The sequence below is a fragment of the Oncorhynchus mykiss genome, chromosome 2 (assembly GCF_057628025.1).
Source record: "Oncorhynchus mykiss isolate SJ-2025 chromosome 2, ASM5762802v1, whole genome shotgun sequence".
Classification (NCBI taxonomy): Eukaryota; Metazoa; Chordata; class Actinopteri; order Salmoniformes; family Salmonidae; genus Oncorhynchus; species Oncorhynchus mykiss.
In genome coordinates, this window is record NC_143023.1 from 76,130,523 (window position 1) to 76,150,807 (window position 20,285).

General features: G+C 42.5%; 1 protein-coding gene across 13 annotated transcripts in view; it reads right to left on the reverse strand.

Annotated features, from left to right (window-relative positions):
* Positions 1-252: 252 nt before the first annotated feature.
* The window catches only part of ppp6r2b (protein phosphatase 6, regulatory subunit 2b), a 28,552-nt gene continuing 8,519 nt past the window's right edge, over positions 253-20,285 (reverse strand). For 4 of the 13 annotated variants that reach the window (XR_016488382.1, XR_016488384.1, XM_090208143.1 and 1 more), the window contains 10 exons: positions 17,899-17,976; positions 17,712-17,809; positions 16,792-16,846; positions 16,527-16,648; positions 15,999-16,159; positions 15,450-15,807; positions 15,274-15,359; positions 14,447-14,672; positions 3,540-3,650; positions 253-686 (listed from right to left, as the gene is read on the reverse strand). Coding sequence is in view for 6 of the 13 variants with exons in the window: in XM_090208143.1 (XP_090064269.1) it covers positions 680-686; positions 3,540-3,650; positions 14,447-14,672; positions 15,274-15,359; positions 15,450-15,807; positions 15,999-16,159; positions 16,527-16,648; positions 16,792-16,846; positions 17,712-17,809; positions 17,899-17,976 (1,302 nt within the window). In the remaining 7 variants the exon portion in view is untranslated. Of the gene's footprint in view, positions 3,462-3,539; positions 3,651-9,576; positions 14,130-14,446; positions 14,673-15,273; positions 15,360-15,449; positions 15,808-15,998; positions 16,160-16,526; positions 16,649-16,791; positions 16,847-17,711; positions 17,810-17,898; positions 17,977-20,285 lie in introns of those variants that run through there. The other 9 variants (XR_016488376.1, XR_005037930.2, XR_016488375.1 and 6 more) reach the window with 5 other exon arrangements.

Here is a 20,285-nt window from a genome sequence, read left to right on the forward strand (position 1 = left end):
AGAATGCAGGTGTTTCTTGTCTGCGAGTAGCTGTGTGTGGAAGTCAAGGGGTTATTGACTCTTTCTAACCTAAATAACTGTGTGTATAATGTTTTTGTGTTTTGGACTGCAAGTGGAACCCAACCACACTACTCACCTGAACTAAAGATAAACGTACTGTATTTGTGCGTGCGTGTGTGTGTGTGTGTGTGTGTGCGCGCCACATTCATAAATCATTTCAACACATTAAGCAATGACATTCAGAAGCCAGTATTGATGATTGACATATTTATTCGTTTGAGATCTTAACATACAGGCTAGGGTTTGACAACAGTAACATACCTATTACTTATACAGAAATGAACCACCAGCAGCCGCACCCTTTACAAAAGGCTTCTGACCTCAGAAAGCACATACACACGTATGGGTCAGATGCAGTGTGGTGTTGGGGTGAAGGTATGATGTAACCCTGTACAACTAGTTAGCTTTTTCAGACCCTGACTCAGGGTGGATCCTTCTCCCAGTCCCAAATCTAGCCTATTTCATTTGTCTCGACCCTCCACACCTTCCTTATACACTTCTCCTGAACCTAAGCCTTTACCACTTACACAACCCATTTTTAATCCCCTGGACACTTCTGAGGAAGAAGACTATCTCTTATAGGATTGAGACCCAGCCCACTCTGGAAGACACTTTGGCATCACGATCTGTGGATAAAAACCCATCATATAACATAGTTATTTAAAAATCTAAATATTTCAAACTGATTCCTTTAAGTCAAACATCTCCTCAGCTGTGAGGAAAAACCTTGGTGGTTGTGACACCATCACAAAGTGCTTTAGAAACATAAAACCACACAACATTAAGGACATGCTATGCTCTGAGAGACAGGAGGGAGAGAGAGCTCTTTTTATACTGATGGGATGATAGAGCATAATTATAGCATAGATGCAGTAAAGAGATCAATCGAACTTAACCAAAATAATGGAATTGCCATGGGAATGCGTGGGGAAAAGATCACAAGTCTCTAAAAACCAGAGTATAATGCTGGTATGGATGTCAACCGCAACACATGTTCATGTCATCGTTACCAGTCAACTGCATTACAGTTCAAAACTAATTTGACAACCTCTGTTTTCTGTATACTAGCTCTGCTAACCAGCTTATATACGAATGCGAGTTAGCATTTAGCAATCATCTGCATTCCATGCAGCGAAATAACACAAAAATCTGACTTAAGCACCGACATTGTGGGCCTGTTTACAATACAAAAATTCATGATATTTGTAACTGACGAATATCCACTTCGTTAGATCAGATTTGTTGAATGTGCGCCAATCTGGTCAACGGAACATATGCAGTTCATTTCCTCTTTCACCAAAACTGTATGTATATGGAAGACATTTCCAATATATCAACCCCCCCCCCCCCCCCCACACCCAGGTGAAAGCATGTAGCAGGGTTACAGGGTCTGATGCTGGGGTTAAAAACCAAAACACAGACGTCATTGCCTCATTTCAACACACAGCAAACCGCTTTCCGATACATCTGAATTGATACCAAAAATAGATAAGTGTTTATTTATATACTGTTTACATTATAATACGTTTACATTATACCACAACCTAATACAGGTTCAAATGTCACAATATTACATTTACACAGCTCTGTGGAGGGGTGATAAGGAAGGGTGTGACTGTTTGTGTGCACTCAGGTAGTGGTTTATGTTTGACGCTTTGTGTGTGTGCACACTCAGGTAGTGGTGTGTGTGTGTGTATGCCTCACGCTGTGTTTGTGTGCATATATATATATATATATATATATATATATATATATATATATATATATATATATATATATATATATATATAGTATTTTCTGTGTGTGCGAATACTCACACTGAGTATGTGTGTGTGTAATCGTGCTGTGTGTTTGTGTGACGTCACACAGGTGTGCTTAACTTGAGAATATATCCCAAATCTTCCACACACCCACACGCAAGCGAAGAGACCGCACAGACACAACCAATATCTTCACTACTTGTAATAGTCCACACAAAGAGAGAGAAAGATAGTGGTTGATTTTCATTATCATTCTGGATTTTCTATAATAAAATGATTGAGTCAAATAAATTAAACTAGGAACACATTTTGGCTTTGAGGATCTTACAGTCAGTACTTGACTACTCACTCCCCTCCTCCCCAGGCCTCAGACTTTGCTCTGGGCTGAGGATGACTACAGCGGGAGTAGAGTATCTCGTCTCTCTACTCAACAAGCTTAAGTGGAAGAAAAAAAACACAGCTGGAGAGATAATAACTAACAAGACGACATAAAGCTGGATCATGTGCGTGTGCTAGAGCTGCATGATAGCCCACAAAAATGAATAGCAATTTGACTTGTGATGAAGATCAAAACACTTGGGTGAACTGTTGGAATCATAGAAACACAATGACGTACAGGATCAGTCAAAAGTTTGGATACACCTACTCATTCAAGGGTTTTCTTTATTTTCTACATTGTAGAATAACATTGAAGACGTCAAAACTATGAAATAACACATATGGAATCATGTAGTAACCAAAGAAGTGTTAAATCAAAATATATTTTAGATTCTTCAAAGTAGCCAGCCTTTGCCTTGATGACAGCGTTGCACACTCTTGGCATCCTCTCAACCAGCTTTATGGAGGTAGTCACCTGGAATACCTTTCCAACAATCTTGAAGGAGTACCCACATATGCGAAGCACCTGTTGGAGCTTTCCAGTGTAGAAAATAGTAAAAATAAAGAAAAACCCTTGAATGAGTAGGTATGTCCAAATTTGGACTGGTACTGTATATTAGGAAGCAAAGTGGAAAGAAGCATTGTTCTTGTTTAGAACAATCTGTTGACTGCATTGACCGAGGAGGAGGAGGAAATGCGCTGCTTGACTGACAGGGGTAGAGTCTTGGTGTGAGTGTGAATATGCCGCAAGAGGGACGACAGAGTAAACTATAAAAACTTTCCTTACGTGGCTTAGTGGCGTTTTAAAACTATTGTTGCAACTTTGGATGTTGAGACAAGGACATTGCACATGTCAATATTGCAATGTCGATGTGAATTTGATTCATTGTGCAGCACTAACGTGCGCATACACACACACACGTCATGTCCCAATGTGTAGAGTGGTGATAGGTGTGCAGGAGAGACTTCAGCAGAAGGGCAGGGACAAACATCACATTAATCTGTTTATTGGTTGTTGGTGTTTAAGAGCTGTGGTCTGGATTCTGAACTGGCTTTTCTCTTCTGCTTTTGTCCTGCTCAACCACCATAGATGTCCTTGACATGGACCAATGACAGGACAGCACTGCTCACAAATACAGGATGTTGCATGTCATAGAGTGTTGTTGGGAAGTGGAGTGTGGTTGTGTTAGCTAGGAAATGGAGTGTGTAAGTGTCGAGGTAGCGCAGTACTAGGCCGGTCCATTTGCTGAGGAGGGTGTCTCTCTGTGGGTAGAGTGGAGGATGGGGGTGGTGTCAGTGAAGAAGCAGGTACACAACACAGACAGACAGAAACACACTTACTTTGTGACGGTGGCAGGGCGATCTGTGAGAGGAGCAGCTGTGGCATTAAGCAGGTCTTCTCCACCCATCACCCTCTTTTTCTCCTTTTCCTTCTCTTTCATGTCAACCTCACTGTAAAAGTAGAAAGGCACAACTAAGAACATATTGTTTGTGTCTCAAATAGCAGCCTATTTCTTGTAGAGGGCACTATTATTAGACAGAGCCCTATGCGGCAGGCCTATGTGGTTCTGGCCAAAAGTAGTGCACTATTTAGGACTTTCTAGCCTTTTCAGATTTTCCCCTTGTAGACCTAGAGTAGAGAGGCATAGTGATAGGGTCAGAGAGGAACGGAGGGATGTCCAGCCAAAGGTCACACACACAAACAGTTAGTTATCATGCAGCTGCACACAAAGTTCAACGCCTTATTAACAGAATTAACATGTGGCCAACACATACCATTGGTTTTTGGTCTGCAAAGTGTTGTACACTCTAACACTCCCAAAGCAACAAACACAGGCAACACACTCAGTGGTTGGAGACCTCATACACTACATAATGAGGAGCGGGGAGGAAATGGGGGAGTGGAGGAAAGGGGAGTGGAATTGGGGGATTGGACGAGAGAGAGAAGACGAAATTAGAGAGTAGAGGAGAGGAAGAGAAGGAAAGGAAATGAGGTGGGAGGGATAAGTATTGGAACAGTGGGAAGGAGAGAAGGTAAGATGAGTGGTGTAGACAGTAAGGCAGGGAGGCACCAGGCACCAGAACAAATCAGTTGGGAGGGGCCTTTGATTTCCATAGGAGGGTATGTTTTTTTCACGGGACCTCTCATCTGTGCACGTGCGTTCACAATTTTTTGAATAGATGTAATAGTAAAGACCATAGGCAGCTGGTGAGTTTCAAGTCTGGGGAAGCTTACAATTTATCCTACCAATCTGCGAACCAGTTATGATTATTTTTACATGCACATTTTTCATGGAACAGTTTAATTTCAAAAATGTTTGTATCTCAAAATCATTGTCACGTGGTTAATAATAAAAGTAAAATTATAAAAATCAAAAAATGTAAATGACACTATTGGGAGAGCACAAGCCTCTGCCATATGGACACATTGATACTGTGATCCACTTGCAGCTAAAGAAATGAAAGCATAACTCAGATGTAGCAGTAGGCCTATAAGTTCCATCGTCAGTTAAGTCAAATACATTGTCCGACAAATAAAAACAGCAGAAAATATCCCGATGAAAATTCTGGTTGTCAAATCAAATTAATCTCTTTGTTCTGCCTCCCTTTCTATCTGTCTTGAACTATTGCTAGTGAAATGCAACATTCTAGGAACCGAAATGTTGCTGGTTCAAATCCAGAGCTGACTAGGTGAAAAATCTGCCAATTGAGCAAGGCACTTATCCCTAACCGCAGAGTTGTGTGAGCTCGGGACAGTAAGTTGTTTATGATGTTTCCACTGGGATCATCAGATCGTGATATTTAGCTCTTTCACGCGGCTTGGTGATAAGCGAGGCAAGGAGTGTTCGAAAGATATATTTCAAATACTGAGGAACTATCATTCGCAATGGATGCTAAAAAACAAACTTGCTTGACTTGTGTGAGGTAAAGAAAAATAAATAAGTGGTGCACATGGTGAGTCAAGATAATCAGAAATAAGACACTGCCAAATGAGTACTTTCATACCTACAGTGCATTTGGAAAGTATTCAGACCCCTTGACTTAACAAAATGTGTTACGTTACAGCCTTATTCTAAATTCGATTCAATTATTTTTTCCCTCCATCAATCTACACACAGCCCATAAATGACAAAGCGAAAACAGATTAGAAATTTTTGCAAATTTCTTTAAAAACTAAAACAGAAATACCTTACTTAAGTATTCAGACCCTTTGCAATGAGACTAAATTGAGCTCAGGTGCATCCCGTTTCCATTGATCATCCTTGAGATGTGGTAAATTCAATTGATTGGGCATGATTTGGAAAGGCACACTCCTGTCTATATAGTACAAGTCAAGTTTGGATACACCTACTCATTCAAGGGTTTTTCTTTAAATTGTACTATTTTATACATTGTAGAATAATAATGAAGACATCAAAACTTTGAAATAACATATGGATCATGTAGTAACCAAAAAAGTGTTAAATCAAAATATGTTTTACATTTGAGATTCTTCAAAGTAGTCACCCTTTGCCTTGACAGCTTTGCACACGCTTGGCATTCTCTCAACCTGCTTCACCTGGAATGCTTTTCCAACAGTCTTGAAGGAGTTCCCATATGTGCTGAGCACCTGTTGGCTGCTTTTCCTTCACTCTGCGGTCCAACTCATTCCAAACTATCTCAATTGGGTTGAGGTCGGGTGATTGTGGAGGCCAGGTCATCTGATGCAGCACTTCATCACTCTTCTTCTTGGTCAAATAGCCCTTACACAGCCTGGAGGCGTGTTGGGTCATAGTCCCACACCGCGCAAACCAGATGGGATGGCGTATAGCTGCAGAATGCTGTTGTAGCCATGCTGGTTAAGTGTGCAGTCATGCAGTCTCCTCTGAACAGTTGATGTTGAGATGTCTGTTACCTGAACATTTATTTAGGCTGCCATTTCAGAGGCTGGTAATTCTAATGAACTTATCCTCTGCAGCAGAGGTAACTCTGGGTCTCCCTTTACTGTGGCGGTCCTCATGAGAGTCAGTTTCATCATAGCGCTTGATGGTTTTTGTGACTTCACTTGAAGAAACTTTCAAAGTTCTTGACATTTTCTGGATTGACTGACCTTCATGTCTTAAAGTAATGGACTGTCATTTCTCTTTGCTTATTTGAGCTGTTCTTGCCATAATATAGACTGGGTATTTTACCAAATAGGGCTACCTGCTGTATATACGAACCCTACCTTGTTACAACACAAGTGATTGTCTCAAATGCATTGAGGAAAGAAATTCCACAATTGAACTGTTAACAGGTTGAGCTAACATGCGCTAATGTGATTAGCATGACAAGTGTGAGTAACAGCAAACTTTCCAGGACAGACATGTCTTATATGGGCAGAAAGCTTAAATTATTGTTAATCTAACTGCACTGTCCAATTCACAGTAGCTATTACAGTGAAAAAATACCATGCCCTTGTTTGAGGAGAGTGCACAACAACAAAAATGATCACACCAACTGGTTTGAAACATTCACCTCTGAATTGAAGATTACTTCAATTCAGTTATCTTGCTATGATTTTTCATCCTGAGGGTCCCAGAGATAAAAATGTAGCAAAGTTTTGTTTGATAAAATACATTTTTATATTAAAATGTAGTAACTGGGTTCTACAGTTTGAACCCCTGCTGTCTCTGGCTCCACACTCACCCCGCCCGGCCATCTAGATGTGTGAAAGTTTGTGTATGAGCTAATGATCCATCATGTAGGACATTACTGGGAGTGTGTACACTTAAATATGTTGTATTACCTTATCATTTTTGTATATTCTCTAGTTATGTACTTGAAAATATATAAATTGACCAAAATGTATCAATTGTATCAACTGACCAAAATAAAGGTGAAATAAAAATTCAGCACATTTGGGCAAACTTGATACAAAATATTGTCCAGTATTGCAATGCTTCACTGGATCAATTTGAAACTTTGCACACACTGCTGGCATCTAGTGGCCAAAACCTAAATTGCAACTAAACTGCAATAATATATTATGGCCTTTCTCGATGGAACAAAAACAATTTTGAAAACGCATGTTTTTTTGTTTGTATTATCTTTTACCAGATCTAATGTGTTATAGAAAAATGAATCCATGCTTTTGTCACTTCTAGGTTAGACTACTGCAATGCTCTACTTTCCGGCTACCCGGATAAAGCACTAAATAAACTTCAGTTAGTGCTAAATACGGCTGCTAGAATCCTGACTAGAACCAAAAAATGTGATCATATTACTCCAGTGCTAGCCTCCCTACACTGGATTCCTGTCAAAGCAAGGGCTGATTTCAAGGTTTTACTGCTAACATACAAAGCATTACATGGGCTTGCTTCTACCCATCTCTCTGATTTGGTCCTGTCGTACATACCTACACGTACGCTACGGTCACAAGACACAGGCCTCCTAATTGTCCCTAGAATTTCTAAGCAAACAGCTGGAGGCAGGGCTTTCTCCTATAGAGCTCCATTTTTATGGAATGGTCTGCCTACCCATGTAAGAGACGCACACTCGGTCTCAACCTTTAAGTCTTTACTGAAGACTCATCTCTTCAGTGGGTCATATGATTGAGTGTAGTCTGGCCCAGGAGTGGGAAGGTGAACGGAAAGGCTCTGGAGCAACGAACCGCCCTTGCTGTCTCTGCCTGGCCGGTTCCCCTCTTTCCACTGGGATTCTCTGCCTCTAACCCTATTACAGCGGCTGAGTCACTGGCTTACAGGGCTCTTTCATACCGTCCCTGGGAGGGGTGCGTCACTTGAGTGGGTTGAGTCACTGATGTGATCTTCCTGTCTGGGTTGTGGCCCCCCCCTCCCTTGGGTTGTGCCGTGGCGGAGATCTTTGTGGGCTATACTCGACCTTGTCTCAGGATGGTAAGTTGGTGATTGAAGATATCCCTCTAGTGGTGTGGGGGCTGTGCTTTGGCAAAGTGGGTGGGGTTATATCCTTCCTGTTTGGCCCTGTCCGGGGGTGTCCTCGGATGGGGCCACAGTGTCTCATGACCCCTCCTGTCTCAGCCTCCAGTATTTATGCTGCAGTAGTTTGTGTCGGGGCTAGGGTCAGTTTGTTATATCTGGAGTACTTCTCCTGTCCTATCCGGTGTCCTGTGTGAATTTAAGTATGCCCTCTCTAATTCTCTCTTTCTCTCGGAGGAGGACCTGAGCCCTAGGACCATACCTCAGGACTACCTGACATGATGACTCCTTGCTGTCCCCAGTCCACCTGGCCGTGCTGCTGCTCCAGTTTCAACTGTTCTGCCTGTGATTATTATTATTTGACCATGCTGGTCATTTATGAACATTTGAACATCTTGGCCATGTTCTGTTATAATCTCCATCCGGCACAGCCAGAAGAGGACTGGCCACCCCTCATAGCCTGGTTCCTCTCTAGGTTTCTTCCTAGGTTTTGGCCTTTCTAGGGAGTTTTTCCTAGCCACCGTGCTTCTACACCTGCATTGCTTGCTGTTTGGGGTTTTAGGCTGGGTTTCTGTACAGCACTTTGAGATATCAAATCAAATGTATTTATATAGCCCTTCGTACATCAGCTGATATCTCAAAGTGCTGTACAGAAACCCAGCCTAAAACCCCAAACAGCAATGCAGGTGTAGCACGGTGGCTAGGAAAAACTCCTTAGAAAGGTATCAGCTGATGTACGAAGGGCTATATAAACACATTTGATTTGAATTATATTCTCCAACATCAATTTCACATTTCTAAACTTCAGTGTTTCCTTTCAAATGGTATCAAGAAAATACATATCCTTGCTTCAGGTTCTGAGCTGCAGGCAGTTAGATTTGAGTGTCATTTAAGGGGAAATTTTGAAAAAAAAAAATCCTTAAGGGGTGTTAACAAGGCACACCTTTTATTTCAAATGCATTCCAGGTAACTACCTCATGAAGCTGGTTGAGAGAATGCCAAGAGTGTGCAAAGCTGTCATCAAGGCAAAGGATGGCTGAAGAATATCAAATATTTTGGGGTTTGTTTAACACTTTTTTTGTTACTACATGATTCCATGTGTTATTTTATAGTTTTGATGTCTTCACTCTTATTCTACAATGAAGAACATAGTCAAAATAAATAATAAATAAAAAACCCCACGTCCAAACTTTTGACTGGTACTGTAGTTGACAGTGCATGTCAGAGCAAAAACCAAGTCATGAGGTCGAAGGAATTTTCTGTAGAGTTCCGAGACAAGAATGTGTCGAGGCACAGCTCTGGGGAAGAGTACCAAAAAATGCCTGCAGCATTGGTCTCTAACACAGTGTCCTCCATCATTCTTAAATTGAAGAAGTTTGGAACTAGAGGTCGACCGATTATGATTTTTTCAACGCCGATACCAATTATTGGAGGACCAAAAAAAGCCGATACCGATTAAATCAGCCAATTTTTTTAAATGTATTTGTAATAATGACAATTACAACAATACTGAAAGAACACTTATTTTAACTTAATATAATACATCAATAAAATAAATTTAGCCTCAAGTAAATATGGAAACATGTTAAATTTGGTTTAAATAATGCAAAAACAACATGTTGGAGAAGTAAAAGTGCAATATGTGCAATGTAAAAAAGCTAACGTTTAAGTTCCTTGCTCAGAACATATGAAAGCTGGTCGTTCCTTTTAACATGAGTCTTCAATATTCCCAGGTAAGACGTTTTAGGTTGTAGTTATTATAGGACTATTTCTCTTTATACCATTTGTATTTCATATACCTTTGACTGTTGGATGTTCTTATAGGCACTTTAGTATTGCCAGTGTAACAGTATAGCTTCCATCCCTCTCCTCGCCCCTACCAGGGCTTGAACCAGGAACACAGACAACAGCCATCCTCGAAACATCGTTACCCATCGCTCCACAAAAGCCGCGGCCCAGAGCAAGGGGAACAACTACTCCAAGTCACAGAGCGAGTGACGTTTTAAACGCTATTAGCGCGCACTCCGCTAACTAGTTAGCCAATTCACATCAATTACACCAGCCTAATCTCGGGAGTTGATAGGCTTGAAGTCATAAACAGCTCAATGCTTGAAGCACAGCGAAGAGCGGGAAAAAAAAGTGCCGTTTGAATGAATGCCTACGATCCTGCTGCTGCCTACCATCGCTCAGTCAGACTGCTCTATTAAATATCAAATCATAGACTTAATTATAACATAGGACCCCGCCCTGTGCAACTGGGTACTGGACTTTGAAGGGCCACCCCCAGGTGGTGAGGGTAGGTAACAACATCTCCACCCCGCTGATCCTCAACACTGGGGCCCCACAAGGGTGCGTTCTGAGCCTTCTCCTGTACTCCCTGTTCACCCACGACTGCGTGGCCATGCACGCCTCCAACTCAATCATCAAGTCTACAGACGGTGGTGGTACAGTGGTAGGCTTGATTACCAACAACGACGAGACGGCCTACAGGGAGGAGGTGAGGGCCCTCGGAGTGTGGTGTCAGGAAAATAACCTCACACTCAACATCACAAAACAAAGGAGATGATCGTGGACTTCAGGAAACAGCAGAGGGAGCACCCCCTCTATCCACATCGACGGGACAGTAATGGAGAGGGTAGTAAGTTAAGTTCCTCGGCGTACACATCACGAACAAACTGAATTGGTCCACCCACACAGACAGTGTGGTGAAGAAGGCACAGCAGCGCCTCTTCAACCTCAGGAGGCTGAAGAAATTTGGCTTGTCACCAAAAACACTCACAAACTTTTACAGATGCACAATCGAGAGCATCCTGTCGGGCTGTATCACCGCCTGGTACGGCAACTGCTCCGCCCACAACCGTAAGGTACTCCAGAGGGTAGTGAGGTCTGCACAACGCATAACCGGGGGCAAACTACCTGACCTCCAGGACACCTACACCACCCGATGTCACAGGAAGGCCATAAAGATCATCAAGGACAACAACCACCCGAGCCACTGCCTATTCACCCCGCTATCATCCAGAAGGCGAGGTCAGTACAGGTGCACCAAAGCAGGGACCGAGAGACTGAAAAACAGCTTCTATCTCAAGGCCATCAGACTGTTAAACAGCCACCACTAACATTGAGTGGCTGCTGCCAACACACTGACACTGACACTGACTTAACTCCAGCCACTTTAATAATGGAAAAATTGATGTAAAAAATGTATCACTAGCCACTTTAAACAATGCCACTTCATATGTTTACATACCCTACATTACTCATCTCATATGTATATACTGTACTCGATACCATCTACTGCATCTTGCCTATGCCGTTCTGTACCATCACTCATTTATATATTTGTATGTACATATTCTTCATCCCTTTACACTTGTGTGTATAAGGTAGTTGTGAAATTGTTAGGTTAGATTACGCTTTGGTTATTACTGCATTGTCGGAACTAGAAGCACAAGCATTTCGCTACACTCGCATTAACATCTGCTAACCATGTGGATGTGACAAATAAAATTTGATTTGATTTAATATGGTCAAATCCATATTACAAAACGTTTATTCTTTCAGTGAAATACGTAATCGGTCCGTATTTTATCTAACGGATGGCATCCTTAAGTCTAAATATTGCTGTTACATTGTACAACCTTCAATGTTATGTCATAATTATGTACAATTCTGGCAAATTAATTACGGTCTTCGTTAGGAATAAATGGACTTTACACAGTTCGCAACGAGCCAGGTGGGCCAAACTGCTGCATATACCCGGACTGCTTGAAGTGACAGAATTTCCCTAATTATAAGAAATTCATGTTAGCAGGCAATATTAACTAAATATGCAGGTTTAGAAATATATACTTGTGTATTGATTTAAAAAAAAGGCATTGATGTTTATGGTTCGGTTTGGTGCAATGACAGTGCTAAATCGCCCGTTTGGCGAAGTCGGCTGTGATTTCGATGAGAAACTAACAGGCACTGCATCGATTATATGCAACGCAGGACACGCTAGAACACATGGTTGATGATATTACTAGTTTAACTAGTGATTATGTTTAGATTGTTTTTTTATATGATAAGTTTAATGCTAGTTAGCCACTTACCTTGGCTTCTTGCTGCCCTCGCGTAACAGGTATGCCATGCAGGCTCCTCGTGGAGTGCAATGTAAGGCAGGTGGTTGGAGCATTGGACTAGTAACCGGAAGGTTGCAAAAACAAATCCCCGAGCTGACAAGGTAAAATGTTGTCGTTCTGCCCTTGAACAAGGCAGTTAACCCACCGTTCCTAGGCCGTCATTGAAAATAAGAATGTGTTCTTAACCTCTTGAAGCTAGGGGGAACTATTTTTACGTTTGGAAAAATAACATTCCCAAAGTAAACAGCCTATTTCTCATGACCAGATGCTAGAATATGCATATAATTGACAGATTAGGATAGAAAACACTAAAGTTTCCAAAACTGTAAACATATTGTCTGAGTATAACAGAACTGATATTGCAGGCGAAAGCCTGAGGATAATCCAATTAGGAAGTGCCTCTTATTTTGAAACTTCTGTGTTCCTATGCGTGCCTGTCCTTCATTTAAAAGGGATATCAACCAGATTCATTTTTCTGTGGCTTCCCTAAGGTGTCAGTCTTTAGACATAGTTTCAGGCTTTTATTTTGAAAAAATGAGCGTGAACGATCACATTGCGTAAGTGGATAGGTGGGGGCTCTCAGAGTGAGTTGGTGCTCAATTGAGTAAAATGGCCATTGTTCCTCCCGCTGTTATGGAAAAAGCTACACACTCGGTTGATATATTATCGAATATATATTTTAAAAACTACCTGAGGAATGATTATAAAAGATGTTTGACATGTTTCTGTTTCTGAACATAACGCGACAAACAAACGTCGGTATTTTGGGCATAAAAATAATCTTTATGGAACAAAATGAACATTTGCTGTGTAACTGGGAGTCTCGTGAGTGAAAACATCCAAAGATCAAAGGTAAATGGTTAATTTGATTGCTTTTCTGATTTTCGTGACCAAGCTTCCTGATGTTAAGTGTACATAATGCTATGCTAGGCTATCGATAAACTTACACAAACGCTTGGATTGCTTTCGCTGTAAAGCATAATTTCAAAATCTGAGACGACAGGGTGATTAACAAAAGGCTAAGCGGTGTTTCAAAATATTGCACTTGTGATTTCATGAATATGAATATTTTCTAGTAATATTATTTGACTGTTGCGCTATGCTATTCAGCGTTGCTGATGCCAATTATCCCAGATGGGTGGTTCAGAGAGGTTAACTGACATGCCTAGTTAAATAAAGGTGTTAAAAAAAAAAAAAAAAATTTAAAAAAAATTCAAATCGGTGTTCAAAAATACAGATTTCCGATTGTTATGAAAACTTGAAATCGGCCCTTCCGATTAATCGGTAGACCTCTATTTGGAACCACCAAGACTCTTCCTAGAGCTGGCCGCCTGGCCAAACTGAGCAATCGGGGGAGAAGGGCCTTGGTCATGGAGGTGACCTAGAAGCCAATGGTCACTGACAGAGCTCCTCTGTGGAGATGGGAGAACCTTCCAGAAGGACAATCATCTCTGCAGCACTCCACCAATCAGGCATACATTGTAGCGTGGCCAGACGGAAGCCACCACTCACTTTAATAACTCTACCTACCTGCTTCCGCACCGGTACCCCCTGTTTATAGCACCGCTACTGTTATTTACTGCTGCTCTTTAATTACTTGTTATTCTTACTTTTTTTTGGGGGGGGGGGGGTTATTTTCTTAAAAATGCATTGTTGGTTAAGGGCTTGTAAGTAAGCATTTCACTGTAAGGTTATATTCAGCATGTGACAAATACAATTTGATTTGACTAAACAGCCCATTTGTAGTCTGCTAAAAGGCACCTTAAGGACTCGGACTATGAAAAACAAGAATCTCTGGTCTGAACTCTTCGGCCTGAATGCCAAGCGTCATGTCTGGACGAAACCTGGCACCATCCCTACGGTGAAGCATGGTGGTGGCAGCCTCCAACCTGACAAGAGTTTGAGAGGATCAGCAGAGAAGGGAGAAACTCCCCAAATACAGGTGTGCCAAGTTTGTAGCATCATACCCAAGAAGACAAAGCTGTAATCGCTGCCAAAAGGTGATTCAACAAAGTACTGAATAAAAGGTCTGAATACTTATGTAATTGTGATCAGTTTAAAAAAATATCTATTTGCAAAAATGTCTAAAACCTGTTTTTGCTTTGTTATTATGGTGTATTGTGTGTAGATTAACGAGGGACCGTCACGTAACAAAATGCGGAAAAAGTGAAGGGGTCTGAATTCTTTCCAAATGCACTGTATATACCTGTTGAAGCCAGCTCTCTCGTTCTTGACATTCATGTTAAGTCTGATGGTCTCCAGTCCGGCGGTTGTGACGATGGTCTCTGTAGTGACCATTTCCTTGGATACTATCTCCATAGTAACAGATTCAGTCTTTTCTTCCTCTTCCTCGCTGTCTGAGCCTCCTGATGAAGAGGTGTCTGATGCTACCAGGGGAGCCTTCCTCGCCACACACACACTCCACACACATGCTGCAGAGAAAACACACAATTATACACACATGCTCTGCAAAGTGAACACACTTTGCATTAGGAACACCTGCTCTTTCCATGACAGACTGACCAGCTATGATCCCTCATTGATGTCACTTGTTAAATTCACTTCAATCAGTGTAAATGAAGGGGAGGAGACAGGCTAAAGAAGGATTTTTACGTCTTGAGACAACTGAGACATGGATTGTGTACGTGTGCCATTCAGAGTGTGAATGGGCAAGACAAAAGATTGAAGTGCCTTTGAACTGGGTCTGGTAGTAGGTGCCAAGCACACCGGTTTGAGTGTGTTAAGAACTGCAACACTGCTGGGTTTTTCAACAATTCCTGTGTGTATCAAGAATGATCCACCACCCAAAGGACATCCAGCAAACTTGACAACTGTGCGTAGCATTGGAGTCAACATGGGCCAGCATCCCTGTGGAACACTTTCGACACCTTGTAGAGTCCACGCCCCAACGAATTGAGGCGGTTCTGAGGACAAAAGGGGATGCAACTCAATATTAGGAAGGTGTTCCTAATGTTTTGTACACTCAGTGTACACAAACAACTCACAATGCAGGGAGAGTACACACAGACTTACGGTTCATTCCCTGGCTGGGTTTAGTTTTGTCTGACCCACAGATCTCCGAGTCCACTGGAGAAGTGCATCTCAAACCTGTCTCTGAACTGAACACACAAACACACGTGTCAGAATATAATCCTATACATAAGCAGCAGAAGGTTAAAAAAGATGGGCTGAAACATGGCTGCACTCACCAGCAAAAGGGCTGAAAGTCAGTGAACTTGGCCCAGCCCTTCTCAGCCTCTGTAGTTACAGGCTGTGGGGCGGGACTTCCCCATGCGTCTACGGCCACTCCGTGCTTGGGGGCAGGGCTGTCCCATGGGTCTACGCCCACTCCAGGCGTGGGGGCGGGGCTACCCCATGGGTCTACACCCACTCCAGGCGTGGGGGCGGGGCTACCCCATGGGTCTACACCCACTCCAGGCGTGGGGGCGGGGCTACCCCATGGGTCTACACCCACTCCAGGCTTGGGGGCGGGGCTACCCCATGGGTCCACTCCAGATGAGGGGGAGTTAAAGTTCACCTCCCCGAAACTAGCCGCCCAGCCAGGGCCTGAGAGAAACAACAACTCAGAAAAAGCACCAGACACACAAAAACTTATACTACCACAGCAACACACAACCAAAGAAAACTAGAACCACACACAACCACAAAAACACCCCACAAACAAAAACACTCCACAGCAAACCCATGAAATACCCCCACCCACACAAGCAGACCTGGGGTCAAATAGTCATCCTTACTCTGTGCAGTCTCTGTCTGGCTGATGTTCTTGCTGTGTTCAGTCTGACCTGTGACCTCATTAGGCACCTCCCCCTCTGTGTCAGAACCTGTTGACTTATCAGGAGTATCGCTCATCCCATCACTCTGAGCCGATCCAACAGACGTCTGTGGCCCCCCAAACCTGAGAAACCAAGAGAGCATTACGTGTGTGTGTGTGTGTGTCTGTATGTATGTAGATCTCCGGTCTAAATTGGATCACTCTGTTTTCAAAGAATTTTCCTGAGCATCAGGAAAAGCAAATTCTAGTATATTCAAGGTTTAAAAGGCTCCTAAAGTTTGTAACTTTAAAATGTCAGATTTGATTTTCCCTAACAAAAAAAATGCATTAACCCACACAAACATTTCCATTAACTATAATCCACATTTCCTGTTGAAGGATTATTTTCCTGCCGTGAGAAGCAGGCTCAAGTTAAGATAGCATATATGTAGGCCTGTGTGTGTGTGTACAAAGTCCCGGTGTGTTGTATTGTTAATGAGTTTGTGTGTACCTGGTCCTAGACTTGGTGTGCATAGTATAGTTGATCTCTCTCTCCTCCCAGATGTCTTCTTCCTCGCTGTCATCAAACTGGATCTTCTCTTTAGTGCAGGCCTCAAATGCTGCAGTCTTAGCCTGTGAGTGAACGCAAACACAACAATGTATACGTATAGATTCCCCGCATGACTGTACTCCAAGAGCATTTTAGGTAATGACAGACAGTACATTTCAAAACTGGAAGCACATATGAGGTAGATACTATTGACTCAGTCACTCACAGTGTCCTCTGTGTCCACGTTGAAGTTGATCTCTTTGATCCGGTCAAAGGTGGCGCTGCAGCACAGAACATACACACTCAGTCATAATCAAGTCAGAACCACTTAAGGAAGTTAAGTTTTAAGTTCCTCGGCGTACACATTACGGACAATCTGAAATGGTCCACCCACACAGACAGTGTGAAAACTACCTGCCCTCCAGGACACCTACACCACCCGATGTCACAGGAAGGCCATAAAGATCATCAAGGACAACAACCACCCGAGCCACTGCCTGTTCACCCCGCTATCATCCAGAAGGCGAGGTCAGTACAGGTGCATCAAAGCTTGGACCGAGAGACTGAAAAACAGCTTCTATCTCAAGGCCATCAGACTGTTAAACAGCCACCACTAACATTGAGTGGCTGCTGCCAACATACTGACAGAAACTCCAGCCACTTTAATAATGGAAAAATGTATGTAATCAATTTATCACTAGCCACTTTATATTACATAATGTTTACTTTCCCTACATTACTCATCTCATATGTATATACTGTACGTTATACCATCTACTGCATCTTGCCATCTTGATGTAATGTATCACTAGCCACTTTAAACAATGCCACTTTATATGTTTACATACCCTACATTACTCATCTCATATGTATATACTGTACTCTATACCATCTACTGCATCTTGCATATGCCATTCGGCCATCACTCATTTATATATTTTTATGTACATATTCATTCCTTTACACTTGTGTGTATAAGGTAGTTGTGAAATTGTTAGGTTATATTACTTGTTTGATAATACTGCATGGTCGGAACTAGAAGCACAAGCATTTCGCTACACTTGCATTAACACCTGCTAACCATGTGTATGTGACAAATACATTTGTTTGATTGAACTTACTTGATGTCACGTTTGTGCGTCTTACCTGATGTTGTCGCTGTGTTCTGAGAACTCGTCGTCATTGAAGCCAAACTGATCCACAAAGTTAGCAGTCATCTGCTGGATTTGGTAGTCTGAGAATGTCTGTAAGATATCAGTCATATAAAACAGACCTAAATCATGGTAGCTACCAGGACAGAGTAGGAGCAGTAGATGACTCTAAATTCGTGTACCTGTTGCAGTGACAGCTCTTTGGGGAAGGGACTCTGTCGGTCATCGTCTTCACTGGAGGAGCGCAGGTTGTGAGACACCTGGAACACACAGAAGCCAGGGGGTTTACATGTGTATATATACTGAACAAAAAATAAAACGTAAGTTGTAAAGTGTTGGTCCTATGTTTCATGAACTGAAAAGATCCTAGAATTTTTTATTTTATTTATTTCTCAAATTTGGTGCAAAAATGTGTTTACATCCCTGTAAGTGAACATTTCTCCTTTACCAAGATAATCTATCCACCTGACAGGTGTGGCATATCAAGAAGCTGATTAAACAGCATGATCATCACACAGGTACATCTTGTGCTGGGGACAATAAAAGCCACTAAAATGTGCAGTTTTGTCACACAACGCCACAGATGTCTCAAGTTTGGCGGGAGCGTGCAATTGGCATGCTTACTTCAGGAATGTCCACCAGAGCTGTTTCCAGAGAATTGAATGATCATTTCTCTACCAAAAGCCATTTCTCTACCATAAGCCGCTTCCAACGTCATTTTAGAGAATCTGGTGAACCGGCCTCATAACCGCAGACCACGTGTAACCACGCCAGCCCAGGACCTTCACATCTGGATTCTTCACCAGCTGGATCCTCTCAGGCCAGCCACCCGGACAGCTGATGAAACTGAGGAGTATTTCTGTATGTAATAAAGCTGTTTTGTGGGGGAAACCTAATTTGGATGGCTTGGGCCTGGCTCCCCAGTGGGTGGGTCTATGCCCTCCCAGGCCCACCAATGGCTGCGCTCCTGCCCAGTCATGTGAAATCCATCGATTAGGACCAAATTTATTTATTTAAATTGACTGATTTCCTTATATGAACTGAAACTCAGTAAAATCTTAGAAATTGTTGTGTTTATATTTGTGGTATGCAGAGTTCCCCCTATATTCATTTAGCTGCTAAACTGTTGCAAAATAAAATATTATATATCAAATAAAAAACAGTGTTCGGAAAGTATTCCGACCCCTTGACTTTTTCCAAAATGTTGTTACGTTACAGCCTTTTAAAATTAATTAAATGTTTTTAAAAACAAATCTACACACAATACCCCATAATGACAAAGCGAAAACAGGTTAAATGTTTTTGTAAATTGATAAAAATACCTTATTTACATAAGTATTCAGACCCTTTGCTATGAGGCTGGAAACTGAGCTCAGGTGCATCCTGTTTCCATTGATCATCCTTGAGATGTTTCTACAACTTTGAGTCCACCTCTGGTAAATTCAATTGATTGGACATGATTTGGAAAAGCACACACCTGTCTATATAAGGTCCCACAGTTGACAGTGCATGTCAGAGCAAAAACCAAGCCACGAGGTCGACGGAATTGACCGTAGAGCTCCGAGACAGGATTGTGTCGAGGCACAGATCTGGGGAACAGTACCAAAACATTTCAGCAGCATTGAAGGTCCCCAAGAAGACAGTGGCCTCCATCCTTAAATGGAAGAAGTTTGGAACCACCAAGACTCTTCCTAGAGCTGGACACCCAGCCAAACAGAGCAATCAGGGGAGGAAGGCCTTGGTCAGGGAGGTGAACAAGAACCCGATGGTCACTGACAGAGCTCCAGAGTTCCTCTGTGGAGATGGTAGAACCTTCCAGAAGGACAACCATCTCTGCAGCACTCCACCACTCAGGCCTTTATGGTAGAGTGGCCAGACGGAAGCCACTCCAAGTGGGCGGCAGTGCCTGTTACTGAGGAGTTCGCCAAAAGGCACCTAAAGGACTCTCAGACCATGCGAAACAAGGTTCTTTAGCCTGAATGCCAAACATCAAATCAAATGTATTTATATAGCCCTTCGTACATCAGCTGATATCTCAAAGTGCTGTACAGAAACCCAGCCTAAAACCCCAAACAGCAAGCAATGCAGGTGTAGAAGCACGGTGGCTAGGAAAAACTCCCTAGAAAGGCCAAAACCTAGGAAGAAACCTAGAGAGGAACCAGGCTATGTGGGGTGGCCAGTCCTCTTCTGGTTGTGCCGGGTGGAGATTATAACAGAACATGGCCAAGATGTTTAAATGTTCATAAATGACCAGCATGGTCGAATAATAATAAGGCAGAACAGCCAAGACAACACAGGAGTGGCTTCAGGACAAGTCTCTGAATGTCTTTGAGTGGCCCAGCCAGAGCCCGGACTTGAACCCGATCAAGAGCCCTGAAAATAACTGTGCAGCGACGCTCCCCATCCAACCCGACAGCGCTTGACAGGATCTGCAAAGGGATAAACTCCCCAAATACAGATGTGCCAAGCTTATACCCAAGAAGACTCAAGGTTGTAATCACTGCCAAAGGGGCTTCAACAAAGTACTAAAGGGTAAAGTAAAGGGTAAAGGGTCTGAATGCTAATGTAA